General features: G+C 46.0%; 3 protein-coding genes across 7 annotated transcripts in view; 1 reads left to right on the forward strand and 2 right to left on the reverse strand.

Moving 5' to 3' along the window:
- On the reverse strand, window positions 1–18,036 carry si:ch211-253b8.5 (dysbindin). 5 transcript variants are annotated; one of them, XM_035520324.1, is made up of 5 exons: window positions 17,810–18,036; window positions 17,629–17,704; window positions 1,783–1,932; window positions 1,568–1,711; window positions 1–933 (listed from the first exon to the last, which is right to left on the reverse strand). In XM_035520324.1, exons 3-5 carry the CDS (start codon window positions 1,898–1,900, stop codon window positions 647–649), a joined length of 549 nt encoding a protein of 182 aa, XP_035376217.1. In that variant the 5' UTR covers window positions 1,901–1,932; window positions 17,629–17,704; window positions 17,810–18,036; the 3' UTR covers window positions 1–646. The 5 variants fall into 5 exon arrangements, with proteins under 5 accessions (XP_035376217.1, XP_035376218.1, XP_026879138.2 ...); XM_035520325.1 differs by lacking the exons at window positions 17,629–17,704; window positions 17,810–18,036 and adding exons at window positions 9,258–9,626; window positions 9,709–10,104; XM_027023337.2 differs by having other exon boundaries at window positions 17,629–18,036.
- Window positions 13,486–18,724, forward strand: LOC113585672. Its single transcript, XM_027023325.2, has 3 exons — window positions 13,486–13,524; window positions 15,343–16,778; window positions 18,425–18,724. The coding sequence occupies exons 2-3, from the start codon at window positions 15,642–15,644 to the stop codon at window positions 18,722–18,724; spliced, it is 1,437 nt and encodes a 478-aa protein (XP_026879126.2). The 5' UTR covers window positions 13,486–13,524; window positions 15,343–15,641.
- Window positions 18,606–24,198, reverse strand: part of bmp7a (bone morphogenetic protein 7a) — a 9,982-nt gene continuing 4,389 nt past the window's right edge. The window contains exons 3-7 of the mRNA XM_027023335.2: window positions 21,424–21,572; window positions 21,007–21,222; window positions 20,693–20,769; window positions 20,405–20,515; window positions 18,606–20,115 (exon numbers count right to left, since the gene is read on the reverse strand). Of these exons, the coding sequence (XP_026879136.2) occupies window positions 19,966–20,115; window positions 20,405–20,515; window positions 20,693–20,769; window positions 21,007–21,222; window positions 21,424–21,572 (703 nt within the window). The 3' untranslated portion in view covers window positions 18,606–19,965. The remainder of the gene's footprint in view (window positions 20,116–20,404; window positions 20,516–20,692; window positions 20,770–21,006; window positions 21,223–21,423; window positions 21,573–24,198) is intronic.

Consider the following 24,198-nt stretch of genomic DNA (forward strand, 5'->3'; position numbering starts at 1 on the left):
TTGCAAAGGTAGCATTCAGATTTATTGTGTGTTAAAGTATAGGACAGTGCGTGGATCGAAGGGATTAGACAACTCCAAAACACGCACACACACACACACACACACACACACACACACACACACACACACACACACACACACACACACACACACACAGAGAGACAGACAGACAGACAGACAGACAGAGAGACACACAGGGAATCACTGTGTCTGTGCATAGTCATGCATGGGCTTAATGACTAGTGTTCCAAATTGTTCTAAGATTGCTACCGAGGAACACCCATGTGCAGAAACAAAACAACAAAAACATTTATTTTTGGCAAATTAGTTTAAAAGTGACTTTAAATGATCCTTTTCTTTTACTTTTCCATCTTTATTACAGCCTATGAACCTGGAGTTATTAAGGAAGCACTATGTATTCAAGCCAAAATGATGCCATAGAGGCATATCGTACCGTAAGCCTAATCTACAACAGCTGTTCACATGAACAGAAAGTTGAAGGGAAAAATGAATGTTCATTTACAAGTCCATTTAAGTTTTCAGTAGAGTGGCACATGGCCAGATGCAGTCATCCCACCAGAGAATAAGTCCTGACTGATAGAGAAACACTGTTAGGAGATCAGCCAGTAGTAACTTTTGATGCTGTTTATAACAACGCAGGCTGTTCCTCCTTCACAGCCTTGGCTGTGGCCATGCCAGTTACCGAAAGGCAATCATCATCATCATCGTCGTTGTCATCGTCATCGCTGTGTACATCCTCATCATCTGATTGGTTGACAGGGGTTCTAGCTCCATCCTCATTTGTGGCCTGGCTGTCAGATGTGGAGCAGGAAGAGGTGGAGGACATCCATGACTTGAGATCACTGTTATCTGGGACTCTCAGGAAGATCTCTTCTCCTAGTGCATCATCACCATCACTACTGCAGCCAACACCTGGAGAGCAAAAAAACACATTTACAGCCATTTTACCACAATCACAGAAGGTAATACTGACTAGGAGAATAACAAATGCAAGAATTAAACATCTAAGGTTTATAAATGCACTGTAGTACTTTATAAGTGTACTGTAGTACTTTATAAGAGTACTATAACATTATGAAGTGGGAACAAATTATGATTTGGAATATTCAGTGGAACATACCCATTAACAGTAAAGTTTAGTCTAATAAATGTCACATAGTCTTTACCCATGATGCCTACACATGCAATTTTAGAATCCTACAGTCCAGTACAACTTATCCAAACCCAGCTCCATTTACATTTACATTTTATGGCATTTAGCTGATGCTTTTATCCAAAGCAACATACAATTATGACTGAGTACAACTTGAGCAATTGCGGGTTAAGGGTCTTGCTCAGGAGCCCAACAGTGGCAACTTGGCAGCAGTGGGGCTTGAACCAGCGACCTTAACCACTGAGCTACCACTGCCCTACATTTCCTACAGCTCTATTCGTCAAATTAGTGCTAGTTATCTGAATAACAGCTAAAACTGACTGGTACGGTGTTATGAGGCATGACTCCTAGTCGTGGTCCGTGGTCACTGAGGTTGCGTGGGAACGCTGCTACCTGGTATTGCAGGCAGGATGGCATCATCCTCACTGCTCGTGCCGAGAAACACATCCAGAGCCTCCGGATCGGAGATATCCAGCAGTTCCATCTGCTCCAACATGTCCACATTCACCTCCATAGAGGAGATGCTGCCCATTGGAGCTGTGGAGCACAGACAAACGTCATCTCCTTTCGAAAGGGAAGCAGGAGAACCTGCCGTGAGTTCCACTCACGTCTCTTGTAGTCTATCTGCAGATGTGCAGAGGAGAGGTAGACATCCACGTCGTGTTGGAACACCTCCTCGAAGAAGCGCTGGCGCTCCCTCATCTTCAACTGCTGGCTTGTGTCCATGTCTGGGAGCCTCAGAGTGTGTTCCGTTTCCGCTGGCAACACAAACAGCACACACAGACATTCACCACACGTCTCCTGATCCAGTTCTCACTCTTTCCGGTGGCTTTTGAAAGTTCATAGTAGCAGTCTGCGGTGCACAACAATTATATCACCACCACCAGGGGGCAGACGTTAGTCATCACTGCACCGCACATCAAGCCAGTGTTTGTTCCTGCCGGTCCGTTTAGCATTTTTAAGCCCTGTTCAACAATAAGGAATGTTTCCTCTCCCTCTGTCTTGCTTGCTCTGGGTCGAGGTGGCACACCATGTTTTGTGAGTGACACAGGGCTTGAACAAAAGCAGAACACACAGGGCCAGAGTCTTTCCGCACTGCACATACTAATGCATTCAGCCATATCGTATTGCCATAAATCTGTTAAGGTCCCGTAGTTCTGTTACAGCATCTGCCGGTACTGCCACAGCTGAGAACAGAAGAGAAGAGCAGAGAAGAGCAGAGCAGAGCTCTTCGACACAATATTGAAGCACCTATGATTTGACAGCACACTGACTGTTCCAGTGTGTACTCTAAATGTCTAATGTCTATTAATGATGCGCAGAATGTGGGTCTGTGAGAGAAGCTGACACACACACACACACACACACACACACCCCTCAGCTATGGTAAAAGGCTTTTAAGTAGAGCAAACAGTGCAGTGCAGAACATTACATGTGGAGGAGTGTGTTTCTGTGCATTCACATGCATGCAAGCGTGATTGTCTGCTTGTGTGTGTGTATTCACTCATTCCAGTAAGATTCTTAAGCAGCTACGTAGAAAACTACATTTCACCCCAGGAGTGACAGATACTCGATTTGTCTATACACCATCCATTAGTCAGACGAGCGGTCTGACCCTCTGAGTGGACATGTGACCTTGGCCACTCAGCTATTTATGGAGGCCTCTAAAAATGTGACAGCACATGAGGCTGTGGTGTAGGAGTGCATGACTCATCTCACATCATAACCTGAAGAACATCACTGCCCTAAAAGAGAAACACGGCTCAACACGAAGAACGGCTCTGACAGTCATCACGGAGGCATGCAGACACACTCCACTGCAGCGGAGCATGGCTGAGCGATTAGTCGCATAATAACTTAATAAGTGCTGGAGAAATATCATTAAAGCGAACTGCATTACGACAGGCTGTTATTATGTAAATGGAACTAGGCCACTGTAATCCGTGAGAAATCCGTGAGAAATCCGTTCCCCCTCGGGGAGCACCGTTTAGGGATCCATCCTGCTGATCCAGACTGGGTGAGAAAGCACAACCCAGGCAGTTCTCCACACCATCCCAGAACGACCCGCTCAGCCTTTCACTGCCCATCGATATGTCGATCCGTAGGCAAGCGGCATCCTGGGACTAAGCCGCAATTAGAACGAATGAGTAGAGATGGGACTAATTGGATTGGGCTTTCAGTCCAGGGGTCCAAATTAGGAATAATGGAAAGATTAACTGAGTTGATCCCATTCCATAACACACACACACACACACACACACACACACACACACACAAAAGTGTGTGCGTGTGCTTTTTCAATGCAAATTCCAAAGCACACAAATGACAACCCCAACGCTCCACAACATGCATTCAAGCAAATTCTAAATGTAGGCCAAAGGTTTCTGAACATCTCAGCAGCAACTCAACATCTCAGCCAGCAACTGATAAGTGACATGAAAAAATCTAAACAGTGGAAATTCTCTTAACTGTCTGTCAAGCCAACGTTTTGTATTGTTGCCATTTATTCCACACACTACTACTACAGTCCTACTCGGTCTTCAATGGGCTTTTCAGAATTGCCACAGTAGTGGTTCAAGGCTGTTTACACCTGCTGGGCACGCTGATGTGCAGACGCTTCACACCCACTCAGTCTGCCGCCCACATCGAGTTGTACACAACATATAACTTTTCCCTTAAAAGTCTTAATTGTTGTTTAAATGCAACAAGCTCTTGTCTCCAGTAGAGACAGAGCAGTAAACGGACTGCATTCTGGGTGGGGAAATTTGGGCTGGAGTACAGGCAGACTGAAAATGCTATGACTAAAGTGGTAGAGATCCTGCTTTTTTTAGGGGATTTTATAAGTTTGTTTCTCCCCGAAAAGCATGACTCATCACGACTGCGCGCAGGTCTCCATACTGGTCCATCCCACTCACTCTTACCAGGAAGTCAGGAGCAGAGCTGAGTTACAAAAGGTAGTGGTTGAAATCTTCCCCTTTGAAATGGGACGAACCTTCAAGAACGTGATATCATCAGTGGTTACGCAAACAGATTTGAATGGGTTTTGCTGTACATTTCCAGTAGACCATCTTCAACATTTCAGCTACTCCAGTGTCAGCTCGGTAGTAAAAACACGTGTCTTATGGACCAAAACCCATTAACCGCAGAAAAACAGGAAATATACTTCTAAGATTTCTTTGGTATTTTAAGTGTGATGCATAAACTGCTTTCCAAAATTAAAGATCCTCGCCAAGTGGTGAGAAACTATTTTGATTTTTCAGTTTAAGCTGTTTAGCTCCATGCACGCCCATTCATCGAGGACTCAATCACTGGCGCCCCCTAGCATTTTGGAGTCTTTTTTTTAATATGAAGGGCAACAGGAAGTAGCCAGGCTCCTCAAAAAGCAGCTCTGACATTGGCAGTAAAACATTCCCAAGAACATCGCAGGGCCTCCTCATGCATGGCTGAGATCCGATTAGTGATGACATCGACTCACGTCTACACTGCTGAGGTTCACTTGGCTGTCGTGCGCATGCAGCACCCACAGACTACATATCTGCTGCCTTTCATGGGACAACCGATCAGAATGCGGCAAGTCTGATCGACAGCAGAATGGATTTGTGAGGATCTAATTTTAAAGGGCTTTCTGCATCAGTGTAAATGGTATGGATATATACTGCATAATTGATCCACCACTCTCTGACCATTCTGACTGACTGAGTGATTGATTGATTGGTTGATTGACTGGGATTGACGACCTCACTACTCCTCCACTGCATGATCATGAGATCAGCATTTCTCTCTCACCATCACCCTCAATCCAACCTCACACACTCACTCTATCACACACAGAAAACCTTCCCTGGAATGTTCTATGTTCACGCTCTCACACTCACTCTCTCCTTTGCTCCCATTAGCATAACAACTGATCACCGAACAGCCTGTTCTCTCTTTTACAATTTTTCTCCCTCTCCCTCTCTTCCTCCCCCTCCCCTCTTCTTCCCTCACTCCCTCTCTCTCTCAATGTGAGGATGAGGAGGGAGCGAGTAAGAGTAAGTCTCAAGGTTGGAATGCGGCAGAAGAAAAGAGGATAGACCAGAAGGCACGGTGTGACATTCCCAGTGAAGAGAACAACTCCCCCCCTCCTCTCTCTCTCTCTCTCTCTCGCTCTCTTTCTCTCGCTCTCCCTGCGATGGTACTGGCACCGGAGCAGAGAGTAGAGCTGGCTCCAGTCTGGCTATCGGACACGGCACCACAGTCATGCCTGCCCTCTCTAGCAATCCCATATCCATCTTACAAAGCTAATCGTACTGGTATGAAAGGAGCCCATTGTAGACACAGCCACCTGTACCCATGCACCTAAGCATCCTCGCACGCACGCACCAATCAGCAGTGCTGGAGTGATCATGTGATCTTGGCCCATCTTAAATATATAGAGGACCGCCAGTGAATCCAAGAGTCATGACATGAGATGAAAGAAGCCACGGTAACATGGCCCACTCGTCTTTTTCCACTCCTGCGTCTCTGTAACGGCTCCACTGCTGACACTCTCCAGAGATAAGGACAGGGACAGTCAAAATCCCTTCCTCTGTCTCCCTCAGAGGACAAACACTGAAGCTCGTGGCCGGGTAGTTTGGCAGCGGGACACAGGAAACGAGTGTTCCAGACCGGAGGAACGCCCCCGGCTGAGCTGCGGATCTCAGGGGCCTCCGCGCTTCTTTGGGGCCTAGGCTCTATACATGACTGAGTGTAACTGGGTGACTGGGAGTCTCTGAAAAACCAAAAACTGGCCTCTTGCACTTGTGAGCTACAATAAAACCCACTCCCAGTTTGGACACCCTGTTCTAATGGTTCTAATGGTGTCAACGCTGAGTAGACGAAGAACATTGCTATGGCAGATGCTTTTAAAGGAACGCAGTGTCCCTGACTGTGTAACCAAAAATAAAGTCTCTGGACTGCAATTTGAAGTATTTACAGTAGGTACTGTGCAAAACATCCATTTACAATGACTACTGGTAAGAGAGCAAGTTATATGCCTTAATGCGTTTCACTAATTTTAGACTAATATTGTCTTTTACAGTTGGTTTCTGGTGTGAAAGAGGTTATATTCATATATTTGGGTATATCCTAGGTTTGTTTTGTTCTCTGCCTTTTGTCATCGTTGGTATACATTTCATGTCAAAAACCACAGGCCTAAGAAAGATGGCACAGGCACTCGCCATCGTGCTGCATTTGGGCGGCCTCTTCCTGTCATGAGCCAAAGAGGCTGAATTAGACATGATGTCATACGCTTCTGATGAGGGCTGTTTGCATATGCTACACGCGCGTTTTGATACTCACACGCACGCACACACACACACACACACACACACACACGTCTCTTTCTTGTAAAAACAGCAATCACACCAAATCATGTTTGGGGGAAAAAAAGAGTGAAAGAGAGAGAGAGAATAGGGAAATGTGAGGGAGAAAGAAACAGAGAACATTAGAAAATGAAGGAGAGAAAGAAAGAGAGAGCAAGAGAAACACAGGAACATGGAGAGTGGATGAGGTACTGAAAAGAAGAATAGAAAGTGTAGATGCTTAGTAATGAGCTACTAGGCAACCCCACTTCCTTTCCTGTTGAATGTGCTCCTAAGGGTCTGTTGGCTGTGCAGTTCATGGTAGTCCTTCACTACATTTGTTAGCCTGGGAAAATCTCCCCAAACTGATCTGATACCTGCTGACTTGAGATCAGTGAGCAAGAATTAGGTAGTAAGAAACACTGACCAATCAGACTCCCATAACCAGTTCTGACATTAGGTGATCAAAATGGCAGAATTATCCAGGTGCATCTCTTTCATTGGATGTCTTCTGTCCACCACAACACGGAATGGCAAAGAAAGAGCTGTGATGGACACAGACACTGTGGCTCTGATAAAGGACTGGGCGTGGCCTCGCTCAAGCAAGCCTAGTGGGTGGAGTCAGAATGTCTACGTTTGCGGTGTAGACCACGCCTCCTCTCTTCTCCTCTCACTTCAGACCTGAACCACCAAACTATTTGGGCAATACCGCAGGAGTGAATTATTTATTGTAGTGCATGTGTGTGTGTGTGTGTGTGTGTTAGAAACAGGCCAGTATAAACAGCACCCTTCTCTGCTCCCAACAATGACCTCATTGTTAACCCTTTCCTCTCCTGAGCGGAGTTCTTCTATCATGAGGCCATTACCAGGTCAGATCCACACTTGCAGGCAGAGAAATATGGAGGAAAGTGAAAAGTGTGGTGTAGGGTCTCTAACAGGAACGGGAGGACCAAGGATGAGACGATTTGGAATAGTAGGGAGTAGGCAGAATAAGACTGTCAGTGTGGAAATCACAATACACCCTCAGACTTTTGGTGGAAAAATCACACTATACCCGCAATCTGTCAGTGTAGAAATCACACCACACCATCAGACTATTAGTGTGGAATCACATTATAGTCCGTCAGTGTAGAAATCACACTACACCCACAGACTGTCAGTGTGTAATCACATTACAGACAGTCCGTGTGGGATCACACTACACCCTAAGACTATCAGTGTGGAATCACATGACATCCTCAGACTATCAGTGTGGTTATCACACTACAGTCTACCAGTGTGGGAATCACACTACAGTCTACCAGTGTGAGGAAAACACTACAGTCTACCAGTGTGGGAATCACACTACAGTCTACCAGTGTGGGAATCACACTACAGTCTACCAGTGTGGGGATAACATTACAGTCTACCAGTGTGGGAATCACACTACAGTCTACCAGTGTGGGGATAACATTACAGTCTACCAGTGTGGGGATAACACTACAGTCTACCAGTGTGAGGAAAACACTACAGTCTACCAGTGTGGGGAAAACACTACAGTCTACCAGTGTGGGAATCACACTACAGTCTACCAGTGTGGGAATCACACTACAGTCTACCAGTGTGGGGATAACACTACAGTCTACCAGTGTGGGAATCACACTACAGTCTACCAGTGTGGGGATAACACTACAGTCTACCAGTGTGGGAATCACACTACAGTCTACCAGTGTGAGGAAAACACTACAGTCTACCAGTGTGGGAATCACACTACAGTCTACCAGTGTGGGAATCACACTACAGTCTACCAGTGTGGGAATCACACTACAGTCTACCAGTGTGGGGAAAACACTACAGTCTACCAGTGTGGGGATAACACTACAGTCTACCAGTGTGGGAATCACACTACAGTCTACCAGTGTGAGGAAAACACTACAGTCTACCAGTGTGGGGAAAACACTACAGTCTACCAGTGTGGGAATCACACTACAGTCTACCAGTGTGGGAATCACACTACAGTCTACCAGTGTAGGGATAACACTACAGTCTACCAGTGTGGGAATCACACTACAGTCTACCAGTGTGGGAATCACACTACAGTCTACCAGTGTGGGGATAACACTACAGTCTACCAGTGTGGGAATCACACTACAGTCTACCAGTGTGAGGAAAACACTACAGTCTACCAGTGTGGGAATCACACTACAGTCTACCAGTGTGGGAATCACACTACAGTCTACCAGTGTGGGGATAACACTACAGTCTACCAGTGTGGGGAAAACACTACAGTCTACCAGTGTGGGGATAACACTACAGTCTACCAGTGTGGGAATCACACTACAGTCTACCAGTGTGGGAATCACACTACAATCTACCAGTGTGGGGATAACACTACAGTCTACCAGTGTGGGAATCACACTACAGTCTACCAGTGTGGGAATCACACTACAGTCTACCAGTGTGGGGATAACACTACAGTCTACCAGTGTGGGAATCACACTACAGTCTACCAGTGTGAGGAAAACACTACAGTCTACCAGTGTGGGAATCACACTACAGTATACCGGTGTGGGAATCACACTACAGTATACCAGTGTGGGAATCACACTACAGTATACCAGTGTGGGGATAACACTATACCAACAGTCATGTGTTAGAGTGCTGATTCTGATCCTATTCTATCCAGCGCCATGGAAACAGAAGTCATTCTTCCAGTGTGAGCACAGCAGACTTGGCCTTTCTTCTCTCCGCCTGTCTGATGCAGCGCAGTCTGAGTCACCGACCTGCACATCAATGGCTGCGTGTCTCCTGGCTGCTACTGCCATGTCAGTTGTTCCTCCACTGGGGCAGTCTAGCAGGACCCTGGCTGTACAGAGCTCCGCCCCTCAGGATGGCCGTGTGGGAGATGGCTGTACAGAGCTCCGCCCCTCAGGATGACCGTGTGTGAGATGGCTGTTCAGAGCTCCGCCCCTCAGGATGGCCGTGTGTGAGATGGCTGTTCAGAGCTCCGCCCCTCAGGATGGCCATGTGGCAGATGGCTGTACAGAACTCCACCCCTCAGGATGACTGTGTGGGAGATAGCTGTACAGAGCTCCTCCCCTCAGGATGGCTGTGTGGGAGATGGCTGTACAGAGTTCCTCCCATCAGGATGGCTGTGTAGGAGATTTTAGCAGACCTCAAGAGGATGCGTGCATCTCTTGCTCAAGTAAAAGCTGCACACAGAGCTCATCATACCTGCTATTTACTAATGGTTGACAGAAGGCAAAGAGTCAACACACTGCCAAAGGCAATCTGGCCCTCAGAAACGTACAGTCACCCTAGAGGGGCATGACTCAGGCAGCTTGGGACAGTTGCTTGACAATGTCCTCCAGCCAGATACAAGGCTCATTCAGATCACAATGGGTCTTCAGTGGGAAAACACAAAAAACATTTGTCAGCATTTATCATCCTGTGATCTTATTTTTAGTTCAGTTACTCAAAACATACAAGAGCGAGGGAGAGAGAGACAGAAAGAGAGAGAGAGAGAGAGAGAGAGAGAATCCATCAGCTGCAAATGACCAGAATCCCATTCAGAGAGACCACATTTCAGCCCAAAGAAAGTAGAATTCTGAGTCACTAAACCGATTCAGGAACACCTCACAGGCCGTGCCAAGATTTGTCCTGCCCGGCTGGTTTAGTTGCAGCTCTGGGGCTTGGCACAGCCGCTCTGGCTTGTTTTGATCCTTCGGATCACCACTAGAAAAAGCTTCTAACCCGATACAACCTCGTCCTTGTAGACATGCCCGCGGGAGACAGCAGCGCAACATGAGCACTGTGCTGATTCACACCATCACTTATCTAGATACAGGCATCGTGTCAAACCTTTTAAGCTGCAATCCACAATATCTGGAAGAGCCCGAGGGGCAGCAATTCCAAATAAGGAAAGGAATTACGGGTCCCTGATGAGCTCTACAGAACACATAATTCCACGCAGGCTATTCCAGGGCTTTGGAAAGTCTCAAATATGAATTATATGTTGGCAAAGATAGATTTTCAGGTGCCCAAGTTTGTGGAAATGACCTAGTGGTCCAGGTTTTCTTAACTTTGTGTACATACATTATAGACATAAACCAAATCACATGTTTTAATTCATGCATTCTTAGCTTTGATTTATGAATCTGAGGACAACGGTACCCCATTCCCCCGGCCCCAAGCACCATCCTCCAGGATCCAAAGTCGGGGCTTCTAGCTCGGGAAGCTGGGATCAAAGTTGGGAGAGAGGAACGTCGTCACGTCCGACATGTCTTCAACGGCAACACCTTCCCACATGTCCCACATATCCCACATATCCATACCCAGTAATCCTGCGCCTCGTCCTTTGCTTCACAGTCAGTAAATGATCACTTTCCGCACTGCTTGTCTTCCTTGGTTATGTTTACCAGTGGCGTGCTTCAGAATGCCACATCCACTGCATGCTTTTCTTTTCACTTTTTGCTGGCGTTTTTGTTAGTCGATCATGCCAAACTCGGAGCTGTCTTAGCACACTTCTATACTCTTCTGTACCTCACACAGGTCAGATGGCACTCTGCACAAACTGCCAGTAACCATCTCAAACCTTCATTAGGGAAGAGACTGGAACATAGTACTCACATGATAGACGTTTGGTGTGCATATTCGTCCCCGTTGAACTCATGATTCCTCTGGATCCTGTACACACACTCACTCATATGCACTCTTTCTTTCTTTCTTTCTTTCTTTCTCTCTCTCTCTCTCTCTCTCTCTCTCTCTCTCTCTCACACACACACACACACACACACACACACACACACACACACAGCTGGAGGATGAGATGGAGCAGACAAACCTCCCCCAGGACCGGCTACTCAGTTAGGCATTCCCGAAGACATCAACAAGAAGTCTATACTCCAGCATAACACATATACTCTCTCTCTCTCTCTCTTTCTCTTTCTCTCTCTGCCCTTCTGTGACAGTTTAAAACTAACTTCAGATACATCCACTTTGAAGGAGCACTAGTCTTCCTCTCTGTCAGGCACAGACTAACTTCAAGAGACTAAAGACTGAGGGTGTAGGCCAGTGGAGCATACCATGTTTTACTTATGGGGAGCTCTCAGTGACCGCTGGGACAGTACCAAGATAAAACAGAGGGAGGAGGTGTTATGTAACATGAAAAGAGGGTATAAGTTTGTAAACCAAAGCATACGCTCCGGCTCACTCCCGCTCACTCCTGCTCACTCTCGCTCACACACACATACAAACACACACAAAGTACAGAAGCCTCTGACAGGATACAAGGTCATTTTGTCATTAACAGAAATCATTCAAACACATTTTTTCCTTTTAAAATAAGCATATTTACACTGAATTACATATAATTTAGCTAACAATTTATTCATTATTTAAATTGCCATACATTTTATCAGAAACACATTTTCTTTGTCTAGGTATAAATTACATTTACTAACTTAGTCTTTGTAATATCATACATATTTTAGAAACATCATAAATCTTTGGACCCAAAATTATCAGTTATCTTAACATACACATTGTCATGTCGGATGAAATTGCTTTTTAATTTAAAAATAAAAATAAAATGTACTAGCAAACTGCACCTAATTGTGTATGGAGTACTGTGAGTTAGTCATTGCCTTACAGTAGTCTACTCGCCGGGTTTGACACGCGGGTGTTTACATCGCCATCTTGTGGTGAGTTAATGTCACTGTCGTTTGCTATTGCAAATCCAAGCATTCTTTCGTAGTCCATGCCCTATTCTCTTTAAATATTTTCCCACAGGTGTCTCTCTCTCTTCCATTATCCCCCTTCTGTTTCTGCATCCCTCTTCCCCCCTGCTTGACGAACACAACTACGCCACTGCAAAAGACACACGCACATCACTGCTCTACCGACGGCAGTGAACAACCCACTTAATATGTCTGATTATTGTAATGATTATCTAATGAATGGTATGCTGCTATGACTAAGGACTATTGGCCTGTTTTAAGCTTAGTTGAAAATGGTTGTAGTTGTACAGGTGGCACCGTGATCGTCTTGATTTTGGTGATTGTTTATGCTCTAAATAAAGCTCTGTGAACTGAGCTGACACTGCATTTAGGACCAGAAAGAGAGTTTACCACAGCTCACAAAAAAGTTGCAGGGAGCGTGAAAAACATAACTATATCAGCATTAGGCTTAAATGTCACTAACACACATACACGCACACACACACTTTACGTTGAAGGGTATAGTGAGTTCTTGTGTGTGTGCGCGCATGTGTGTGGGCAGACGATCTGAGATATGACTCAAACAGAGAATCCCTCTTCATGCCTGTGTGTGTGGGGGCTTTACTTCAGTCACACAAAATAAATTGAAGAATCTAAAGTTAGTAGAAACATTGATCTCTGGTTACTGAACGTTACACAATGCGCTACACAATGTTATCAATGTGTTACATGCATAACATCGTCTGCCGGCATGTTACAGTACTCAGACACTGTCGTGCTTCTAACCAACTATGTAGGTATTAATGTTCAGTGCCTTATTCAGTCATTTATATTCATTTTTATTTAATCATTAATTGGCTCTTTTCAAAATTACTGTAAGCAGGAATGTATGCAAAATACACACCCAACAAGTATTTTGGACAACCATGAGTAATCAGACAATATTGAGCCTGCTACTAGTGAAACTATGCATTAATGTCTATTAATATATAGTTCACAATATCAAGATAGCAGGAGGGAGGAGGCAGAGAGAGGGAGAGAGAGGGAGAGAGAGAGAGAGAGAGAGAGAGAGAGAGAGAGAGAGAGAACACAAACAGAGAGGAGCTGGACAGCATAAGCTGAAAGGAGTGGGAGAGAGAGAGAGAGGGAGAGAGAGAGAGAGAGAGAAAGAGTGGGAGAGAGAGAAAGAGAGAAAGAGAGAGAGAGAGAAAGAGAAAGAGGAGGAGAGAGTAGGAGGAATGAAAGATAACAGTTTGTGTGCATCAAAACTGAAGACACTTCCTCTCACTGCAGTATCAGAACAGACAGTCACGTTAAGTTGGGAACCAGCAAGGTAAGAGGATGTCTATGTCCGCTTATGTGCTGTGTGTGTGTGTGTGTGTGTGTGTGTGTGTGTGTGTCCACATTATTGTGCAATTATGTCAGCATGTTTTACAGGCAGACACCGTGCAGGTTCATTCTACACTTCAGACTTCACAGACCATTTTACCGTCTGTGACAACGCACTACTTATTTAATATTTATAGCCAATTACATTCTTGTTGAATTCAACCCAACATTCCATATGTAGTGTTAATGAATATGTTTGATATGTAGTGTTAAGGAATATGTTTGACTGTAATCTGACTTCAGGTCTGTTGACTTTATTTTTATTTGCACGATTGTTAAATGTCATTTTATGGTTTAATGCTCCACAGAGCATTTCAATACAGCCACAACCTTTAGGAGACCTTCTACTGTACACCGAGAAGACTGTAAGCTCTTATTATGCAATTTGCATTTGAAGACACTTTTATGCAATTAGTCCGAGAGATGAGTGTGTATAACGAGGTTAATCTGCTGTTTGTTCAGAGGGCTGCAGCTCGTCTGGAACGTGGTTTCAGCGTTCTGATAACGGCCTACCTCGATCCGTACACACTGGTGTGCCTCACAGCCTCTCTTCAGACTTCCAGAAACAAACTGGGATTTATCTTGGCATTTTTTCTGGGGTCTTATTACTCCAGATGATAGAAGCTGCAGTTGTAGAAATGAGTGGCATTCTGGCTCATTCTAGATGTCTGCGTTAAGGAAGTAAAAGGACTAGGAGCTGCGTGCGTCTCATAAAGTCTGATAAATGGTAGTTTTTGTGATCAGATTTGTGATTTACGCTTAAACAAGCCTACTGTCTATCAGCCGTCTCTGTCCTGAACATATGAAACTACTGCAGGTTTTCTGTAACATTTGCCTTTATATTTGCTGCTAGAAATACAGACGTATCTTGGTTGTGACCAAGAGTGACCACTTCGTCCATTAAGCTGATTTGAATAAATGACTCATGCATTTACATGAACAGGCCACTTTCATGCATCTGGACGATAAACTTTGCTGGAAGGGCAGTAATAAATCGAGGTCTGGATGCTAATGTGAGGTTAGCTTAGCCACAATGCTGTAGCAGTAGGCAGGTTTGTAGCCATCATAAACGGAAGACACAAATTCCATTTGCATGCAAAGATAATCCGCTCCAGTTCAGAGACGCCTTTGGCAGAATAAATACGCTTTCGATTCCTACTGTCTTACGGCCTTTTTTAAGACATCCAGTGTGCACTACAACCATTTTAATCTTAACCTTCTATAGTCTGTACCATGCACTTTGTTTCCATGGTAACGCTCTTACACAAGAGAAAGGGGTTGAAGTTTTCAGACTTCAATCAAGTACCGTGTAGTTATAGTTTGTCTGGACCTAAAAGCTCTCAATGAAAGCAGTATAAAAACACTCGTTTGGAGCCATTTTCTTGAGAGCACACATGCTACCTTTTCCTTATTGACCCGTTGGATGGAGTAGTGAGGGGAGACGATCCGGAGTGTGACAGCACAGCAGCTGTGGAGCGCCTCTGCGAGCACAGAAACGTCTCGGACTCCAGCTGCTTTCCAAATTCTTATTTTTTTGAGGCTCAGTTCTGGCGTCTTTGAATGTAATTACTGCCACCTGCCGTCCCCGCTACTCTGGGCCTTGGCGCAGTTTTCCCCGTTTCCATTTTAGATGAAGTCGAAAATGCTGAGAACATGAACAACAAATTCAAATTCCACCTTCTATACCCAAAGGTCCCTAAAACGTTTATAGAACTATCCAAAAAAAAAAAAAAAAAGCAATAACACATCTGTCCTCTGACAGGAACAAAGTCTGATTGAAGCCTCCGCACTGAGGATGAACCGCAACACATCAATCTGTCACCAGGGAAAGCTGCGACCTTCACCCTGTTAAACCCAGCATGCAGTAGGGCGCTCTGTCCCCACTCACTAGGCTACTGTTAGCTGCTCCGCTCCAGAAACCATTAACTTCACTAATTACGCTGGATAAGTCCCATTCAGTGAAACAAATCGTGTAAATGTTGCATCTTCCATCGTGACCTAGGCATCACAGCATGCCAGAGGACTACCTGAAAGAATCAGAGTACAACCCCTGGCGTCTCCATGGCGACTAATGGCCTAAAGGGTTCCCCTTCCACCCCGGAGAACCTTCCACCCAAGAAGAGGAACCCGAGAGAGAGCCAGTGCTCCGCCTCGGCCGAGCCTGTCTTCAAGACTCCTTCTCCCTTCTGGAAGCAGAACGGACTCAAGGCGCCCAGGAGGCCGCGGGAACCGGTGCCCATCTCCCTCCTGGGTCTTCATTCGGCAGACAGTTATCACCCACTGTGGCCTGAAGTGACCTCTGACCCGAACCCGGTACTCACGCGTACACTGGGGAATGTTGCTTTCCCCACATGGGGTCAGAACTTGGTAAGCTGTGAACATCGGGCGATGTGGTCAGATCCGGACAAGAGCGATCCAGTGACGCGCAGCTTCTGCTGGGGTGCGTCCCACTGGAACTGCTTAGGCACAGAAACCAGAGATGCATCTGTTACGAGTCTCCAGAGTCTTCACGGTCAGTACGGGCCACCGGTCGTCAAACCTGTCCCTCAGTCTTTGGCATCTCATTACACCAGAGGGGTTCTCAACAGAGATGCCACCAGAGAAGGAGAGACGAGGCTGCACTTTGAAGAGGAGAGTGGGAGCACTGCTCAGTGGCAGGAGAAATTGTACATCCAGCAAGCACTGCACGACTGGAGAGCAAGAAAGGACTACAGCGTGAATCGGGGTCCTCTGCCACACGCTGAGCCTGGCACAGAATTTCTCAGGCACAAATATTATTCTGAGTTTAGGGACTCACCACAAGAAAAAGTGGTCAAAACAGAGGACCTACAACACCAGGAGCTTTCTGGGGCTTACCCTTCTTTTCCCAGCACCGAGCGGTCAGAAACGAGGAGTGATGCGCACACGAGAGATGAGCTCCCCCTAATGGCCGTGAGCGAAAATGCAGAATCACGGAGGCAGCTAGAACCCGCAGCCAGCTCCACTCTACTGTCGTGCTTCGCGGAGGGCTCTTTGATCGAGTTGGCAGGGGGCAAGCTGAAGCGGGTGGAGGACCTAAAGATGGAGGATTTTGAGTACTGTACTGAATTGTGCCCTGAATTGAGTTTGAGGAGATTTACTGTGCAGAAGATCATAGGCTCACACACACCTGGGCTGATCTGTTTAGAGGTGGAGCTGGAGGACGGTTTCTCTTCTAAGGTACACACACACACACACACACACACACACCATCAACCCAAATCAAATCTTGGTTATTAACAAATTACAATAACCTACTTACTTACGTGGACAGTTGAGGCCAATATCCTCAATCAACTGAGGAGACAGAAAGGTTTTCTTTATGAAGAATATATATTTTGGGAATTTCTAAATTTACATACGTGATGAACATTCACCTATAATATGTGTTTTCAAAACTGTGTTTCACAAAATTTAACGGAAACATTTCATAAGTTGAATATTTTAATCGCGGTTCAAATAATTTAAAATCCTATCAATCTCAGCGCCCTGCCCTCACCAGAAAGCGAACGAACTGCAACCAGTATAGCGCCGTCACATCCTGCCTGTGCGAAGAAAAACGGAACAGAAACGTGGGTAGGCAATAAAATATTCAGTTTTAGAAAACCGCGAACTTCTTTCTTCGGACCTTTTGTAAAGGAATGGGTGGCCAAATAATTGGACAGGCTATTTTCATCTGCATCAGACAAAAAACCTTTTATTTGATACCTGTAGGTATTTAGTGGATGCATTTTTTAATTTAAAATAAGTGCACTGCATACAGAGTGCAGATCTCCTTAAGCATACAGACAATAGAGATCATAATTTTAAAGTAACATTCATTTAAGTTCAGCAATTTGTTTATCTTTTATCATTAAATTATTTAATTTTACAAGATGAAACAAAAACCCAAGAGCATGATATCGATATTACACGCCCTCCGTTCTCTAAATATGGGTATCAACATTGGCCATTGGAAAAAGCCGTATCGGCCGACCGCTAGAATAGAACAGATGTGACTGTCCGCCAGCAGTTTCACATCTTATCTTACCTTTTTAAAACGAGGACACGATTCATTGTCGCCAATAAAAATCCAATCGCCCAACTCAATCAGCTCACGTCTTGGGCTGATTCGGGGAAAAAAAAAACACCTCAAACCAAAGCTCCTGTACAGCATATAGATAAACTTATTCAGATTGAAGTAGCCACTTCTGTTTCAGAAGGGCAAATACCTCAAATACCAGCAGTGATTCCTGTGGTATTGATTCCTGTGCCATCAGCACTGAATCATGTATTTCTGCGGTTCTAGTTCAACAGTATATTGAACTCTAACCTACGGTACTGGCTAACGGCCCATGGTTTTATAACTAAAAAGCATAAGAGCCAAAGAAAGCAAAACTCTTTTTTAATGTAAATTGTCTACAATCAGGCGCCCGCGGCTGCGATGCCTCGAGTTAGTTGTGCGCTTCGAGGGTTAGGGTCCGCCAGCCCACTACACCACGCACACCCCGTGAGGATGTGCCCAGGACCACTAGAGGGCGCGCCACGGCCCACAGGTCGAGAAAGCCTGGCCATATTCTACGAGTGCATGACAAAGCACTTTTCCAAGTCGCTTAGCATAAGTGTATCTGCTAAATACCGAATATACATAATGACAGGTGTGCAAACAATATAATTTACACTGAGCTATGTTCCTCTACGTTAGCAACCAAGACACACCGTAAACACAAAAGTGAGGAAGTCTCACCCATATCCCTTACTTTCCACGGACAGTGTGTTTGACAGTTATAATGGGGGGGCTGTGTGTGTGTGTGAGCATGCATGCTCTGAGTGTGCCTCTCTCCCAGATGTCTCTGGAGGTGTGTGAAGAATACCCGCTGTTCGCGTGCGCTCGCGGCTGGGCGTCCTGCCAGCCCGAGCGCACCGCGCGCCTCTGCAGCCTGCGCTGTCACCAGCTGCGTCCGGGAGACCTCTGCCTGGCACTGACGCCCACACCCACACCCGCTGCTCCACCCGCTGCTCCACCCGCACAGGCCGAGACGGGGGACGAGCAGGAGAACGGCACGAAAAGGCCCGTAGAGCGCGCAACACTGAGAACAGCACGGAAGAGACACAGCTCAGCGCCCGCACTCAGAAACGTCTTCTAACACCAAACAAGACCAGAGATAAAGTGTTTATTTTAGAACTGTTTATATACACACACAGGCAGATGGCGATATAGGCTCGCCTTGTTGCAACCGTTGATATTTTCTACTAGTAAACTTATCAAATTAAGTTTATTTGTAAAAGATATTGTATAAAAATACTCATGTAAATAAAAAAATTAAGTCATAGGACATTTGGTTGGACTTGCCTAATTAAAAATAAACACACACACACACACACACACATTCTTTTTCCAATCGACGGCGGGAAAAAAAAACTGATGAAGAACAGGTCGGCGCCCTTACGTCCATCATTTAACATCTGGACTGGAAAGCCACCTCAACTACCACGACTCCTCGCGCGCTCTCTGGAACAGCTGTACAAGCGCGCTCGTTCCCTCTCCATACAGTTCTGTTTAGCGTGCTTTATCGCGTGGCATACTGCGAGGACACAGATGAGAAGCAAATGCTGAGCTGCGACCCTCCGCCGGAACTTCTGGACGCCCTTCAGAGGGGCGCGGGCGGTGAATGATGGGCGCGCTGCCGCCGCGCGACACATGCTAAACAATGAGTCGCACGGAGCGTCTTCGCCACGGGACTGTCAGAAACGCACACATGTGCGCGCACCTGCGTGTATAAATCATACCCTTGTAATACTCTGGAGCTGACAACTCACAAAAAAAAATAAGTTAATTTAAAAAGGGGAAAAAAACAAACAAACAAAAAAAAACACTTTGATTTCTGAAATCCAGGATAATGCATGATCATTTCAAGAAAGTACCCCTTTAAAAAGACGTCTGCGATCCACTATACACGTGATAAAAGAAAAAGTTCATGATTAGTTACAAGTTTAAGCACTCGGTGCACACTGATAAAACAGGGAACAATGCCTACTCAGCTTCTAACCCAGTCTCCAGGGACTTATGGTAACCGTGACAATCTAGGTACAGTCTCCACAGGTGTGCCCCACTAATTTACTGCCACCCTCTCCTCAAATGTCTTTGTTCCTTTGGATAGAGGCATCACACTTCACAGACCAGGTTTTGAGTGCATGACCAACTGCTACCGTGTCTCCACATCACACAGACGCCTGAAGGTTTTTGGCACAGTGATCCAGCCATGTTTAAACGCATGGGTCCCAGACACACTGCAGGCCTTCGTCGTTGTCTTCCTCCTCCTCCTCCTCCTCCTTTACCCACTCCCCCGTGCAGGTGGGTTCCCCTCCTGTCCCCAGGGCCAAGTTGTCAGTGGCAACCGCAGGCCCGGACCACCATGTTGCGGTATTTCTTCAGGATGACGTTGGAGCTGTCGTCGAAGTAAAGCACGGAGATGCCGTGGAGCTGGGTGGGGGCGCAGCAGGGCTTCGGTACCGCCTCCGGGTTGATGAAGTGCACCTGAACGTGAGGGTGGAGTTAAATCAGAGCTACACCCACTGCACAGGAGCAAAGGGCCTCGGCGAATTTAGCCTCTCAATCCACCCGATATCATGTGCAGTCTTAAGTCCCAGTTGTTAATGTAGAAATATGCTCCTAGTTAAAGTCAATGAATGATCAATTTAATTAACTGATTAATCAATTAGTCATGCATTCATAAACAAGTCAGTTATTATGCACCCAATTCATTTTTAAATAAGTCAGTCGGTCTTTTAAAACGTACAAACCTGCTGCATGTGGCTGCACCTACCAGGGTCTGGACGATGGCATGGTTAGTTGCATTCATGTAGGAGTTTAAGGGGAATGCGCACTCGCCCTCGCAGTAGTACGCAGCATAGCCTTCTGGGGCTATAATCCAGTCCTAAAACCACAGAAAGAGATGGAGCAAGATTAGATGAAAATACCAACATGAGCAAGTGTGTGTGTGTGTGTGTGCGTGTACAAAACTGTGTGCTCCACATCATGAAAGGAAGAGACAGAGAGAACATATGTTGTCCTGGAGTTCAGAGAGAGGAATTAATGATGCATTAGATTGTACCTGCCACCCCAGGTCTCTAAAGCTGACATAAAGCTCGCGTTTCTTGCAACCTTGTTTTGGGTCCACGCTGACGTTTTCTGAGGACACAGGGGCAACATGTTGGCTTCACTCAGAAGGAGAAAAAAACTGAAAAATACTCCTACCTGTCCTCATTATAATCGCATGCAATAAAATAAAAAAACCTCAACCAACAGCAAACCAAAGCAGCTGCACCACAGATGCTCATTTAGGAGTCTCCAACGCGAAGCTGAGAGAGCATCCAAGGGTCTCCAGCGCACGTGGTTTTGTAATCAGGAAACGACCAGACGCGCTACCTGCCGTCTCGGCCAGCTTCAGGGCCTCCTGGCTGGAGGGGGCCGTGTGTTTGGGGCCCTTGGAGCGGCTCTGGTTCCTCTGCTTGTGTCCGGAGGCCGAGCGAGCACTGCGGAGGCGGACTCCCGTAGCTTTAAAGAACGCTACCACAAAGGGCTGCTTGCTCTGGGGACCCCTGCTGCCCACCAGCCCTGCCGCCCTGGGGTTCACACGCTCGCCTGCAGGGGGCGACAATGGTGATTATTTATTTGTTTATAACAACAAGACTTGAGGAAATTAATTCACAAAAATATATTTGTAATCGTTACTCAGATCCTCATTTGTGCAGCACTGCACAAGTTGTGAACAGTACGTGAAGGGATCTCGATCAAGAATGTATGATGAACACGATGAAGCTGAGGTGAAGGGTTCTGACCCACCATCCATACTCTCCAATATCACCAGAAGGCCCAGGTTCTGGCTGGGGTGCAGAACCCAGTAGTTAGTGGTGCGTGTGAGGTCGAACACCAGCCATCCCGCCTGCGCAGGCCACACCATCTGTGAGCTCAGTAGGAACATCTCCGATTCCCTGCAAGTCAACACCCGTCAACACTTTCAGTGGTCAGAGGCGGAAAAAAACAAAAAACAAAAAAAAAAGCCCAAAACAAACACACACTACACGCCCCCTGTTAAAATAGCAGGTTTTTGTGATGTAAAAAGTGAAATCATATCAGAGCACTTTCATTATTGTTGTTCAATTAATAGATTTAAAATCAAGTGACAACCAGAAATGTTTCAAGGGAAAAAAAAAAAGGAAAAATTAAAACACTTACAATATCCAGCTAGCATACATGTGCAGCAAACTGTTATAAATGGATGTATTAACAAGTACAGACAATATGGCAGAGCAGTGACATTCCTAAGAACCCAACATCCCTCTAAATCTGATGAGAAGACCAGGAGAACCACGGCCAGGGAATCTGCCAAGAACTCAACGGCAACATGAAAGGAACTGCAGAAATTTCTGGCACGTACTGGTTGCTCTCTACATGCGACAATCTCCCGAATTCTTTGTACATCTTGGCTACAGGCTAGGTGGCAAGACAGACGTCCCTTTTAAACAACGACAATAACAACATGCAAACATGACTAGTTTACAAAGCATTCATCTCCAAAAACCTATGAAATTGTGTTATGGTCCAATGCAACCAAAGACGAATACAGCATATCATGAAAACATCACCATCCCCACAGTGTGCGTGTGTGTGGGGGGGTGGGGGTCTATGAACATTTCGAAATACCAGTCAGTCAATTCTGGCACAAAGCAATAAGGGTTCTGTTAAAACACTTATGGTGAAGAGGACATCCACCATGATGACCTAAAGCACACCTAAAATCAGTAAAGGAATGGCTCCATCAAAACAGGTTTCGGCATGCCCGGCCAGAGCCCAGATCTAAAGCCCTTCACAGATCTGTGGGGTGACCTGTAGGGGGCAGGCCAGAGCAGATGCTCTCTCTCTCTCTCTCTCTCTCTCTCTCTCTCTCTCTCTCTCTCTCTCTCTCTCTCTCTCTCTCTCTCTCTCTCTCTCTCTCTCTCTCTCTCTCTCTCTCTCTCTCTCTCTCTCTCTCTCTCTCTCTCTCTCTCTCTCTCTCTCTCTCTCCTTTTGCAAAGGGCAAAATATTTTCCAAGTCATGCACCAAACTGAGTGACTTTTGCCTGAAAAAGACTGAATGAGGTGTTACTTATCTTAAGCAACCATTAAGATTTTATTAGCTTAGGAGTGCACACACACTTATGCGATCAGGTTACTGTATGTTCGTGTCTACCCTGAAATGATTGTTTTCCACTTTAATTTATAGGTTGCAACTCCACAATAAAAGGTAAAAAGTTCTGACATGATTTATCAAGGATGCATTTTTTTTTTACATCACAAACGGGTATAAACACTTTTTATATCATCTGTTTACACACGTTGGAAATATAAATGATACCGATATATAGCGCAGGTGTCAGAAGATGGAGAACACAAGTGAACACTGTTTTAGATAAGTTGGCCATTTCATTTTTTCCCCTATTCTTTCTGTGATGCAGTCGACTAAATTTCTTTCACATACCACATGACCACAACTGCAGGAACAGACACAGACACACTCTTCATGTCACAATAAACCCTACATAGTTCTCCTGCTCCGCCATGTAACATTCTGAAAGAGTCAAATCACCCCCCCACCATCCCTGTGTTTAAAGCAGGGATCCGTACAGGCGATATGACATACTGTCCATCTGATGCTACCCTGGGACTGATAACAGTGATTGCGTGTGTGATCAAAGAGAACTTTTACATCACGGACATCGACAGGCAACAGCCTGCCCTCTGAATCAGGCCTTCCTCCTCTTTAAATCTGATGTACATCTTATCGGAGATTAAAATTCCTGTCGGACCCACGGGAGACGGCTCCACTCAGGGAGAGACAATGGCTTGGTTCGCAGGTTGGGATTCGAGCCCCGGGGGGCGGCCCCCCGCCGCTGCCAGCGTCGGCGTCTCCCCGTCTGCCTGCATGACGCGTCTGCATCACAATAGGTGTGCGAGCGATGACTCAAAGCGGGGGAGTGATAAGGAGTGTGAGTGTGGGGGGTGGGCCGAATGTGTGTGTGTCAGAGGACAGAGGCCAAAAGAAAGAGCGAGCGAGCGAGCGAGCGAGCAAGCAAGAGAGAGAGAGAGAGAGAGAGAGAGAGAGAGAGAGAATGCACGTGAGCAAGAGTGAAGAGAGAATCTTTGAGCCTTTGAAAACATGCCTATATAGATATGAGAACAGAGGAACTTTGTGTGTGTGTGTGTGTGTGTGTGTGTGTGTGTGTGTGTGTGTGTGTGAGTGTGAGAGGAGTGGGCGGATGGTAGACAGGGAGACGGAGGTAGACCAACATCCTTCCACCTCCAGCACCCTCCAGCTCAGTCACTGACACTAACAGCTTTGTGATGGCTGCAGCTCTCCTAGGCGGTGATCAGCCACACTGTAAATCAGCTACAGGAATTCAGTGGGAGACCAGACACGGTCACCTACCATGGGTCAGCCCCAACAGAGCACACACATGCATGTATATGTGTGTGTGTGTGTGTGTATACACTCATGTGCGCGTGCGTACACACACACACACACACACACACACACACACACACACCTCCTCCACATTCAGACTGAGTGGGCGGTAACAC

The sequence above is a fragment of the Electrophorus electricus genome, chromosome 20 (genome assembly GCF_013358815.1).
Source record: "Electrophorus electricus isolate fEleEle1 chromosome 20, fEleEle1.pri, whole genome shotgun sequence".
Classification (NCBI taxonomy): domain Eukaryota; kingdom Metazoa; phylum Chordata; class Actinopteri; order Gymnotiformes; family Gymnotidae; genus Electrophorus; species Electrophorus electricus.

What these genes read in the sequence shown, in the direction of transcription:
- si:ch211-253b8.5 (XM_027023336.2), bottom strand. Translation starts at nt 11,146, where the DNA reads ATGAGTTCAACGGGGACGAATATGCACACCAAACGTCTATCAT. An exon ending in GCACACCAAACGTCTATCAT is followed by an intron (nt 1,933 to 11,103) that starts GTGAGTACTATG and finishes TTGTGTTGCCAG; the next exon opens with CGGAAACGGAACACACTCTG. An exon ending in CATCCTGCCTGCAATACCAG is followed by an intron (nt 934 to 1,567) that starts GTAGCAGCGTTC and finishes TTTGCTCTCCAG; the next exon opens with GTGTTGGCTGCAGTAGTGAT.
- LOC113585672 (XM_027023325.2), top strand. Translation starts at nt 15,642, where the DNA reads ATGGCGACTAATGGCCTAAAGGGTTCCCCTTCCACCCCGGAGAACCTT. An exon ending in AGGACGGTTTCTCTTCTAAG is followed by an intron (nt 16,779 to 18,424) that starts GTACACACACAC and finishes CCTCTCTCCCAG; the next exon opens with ATGTCTCTGGAGGTGTGTGA.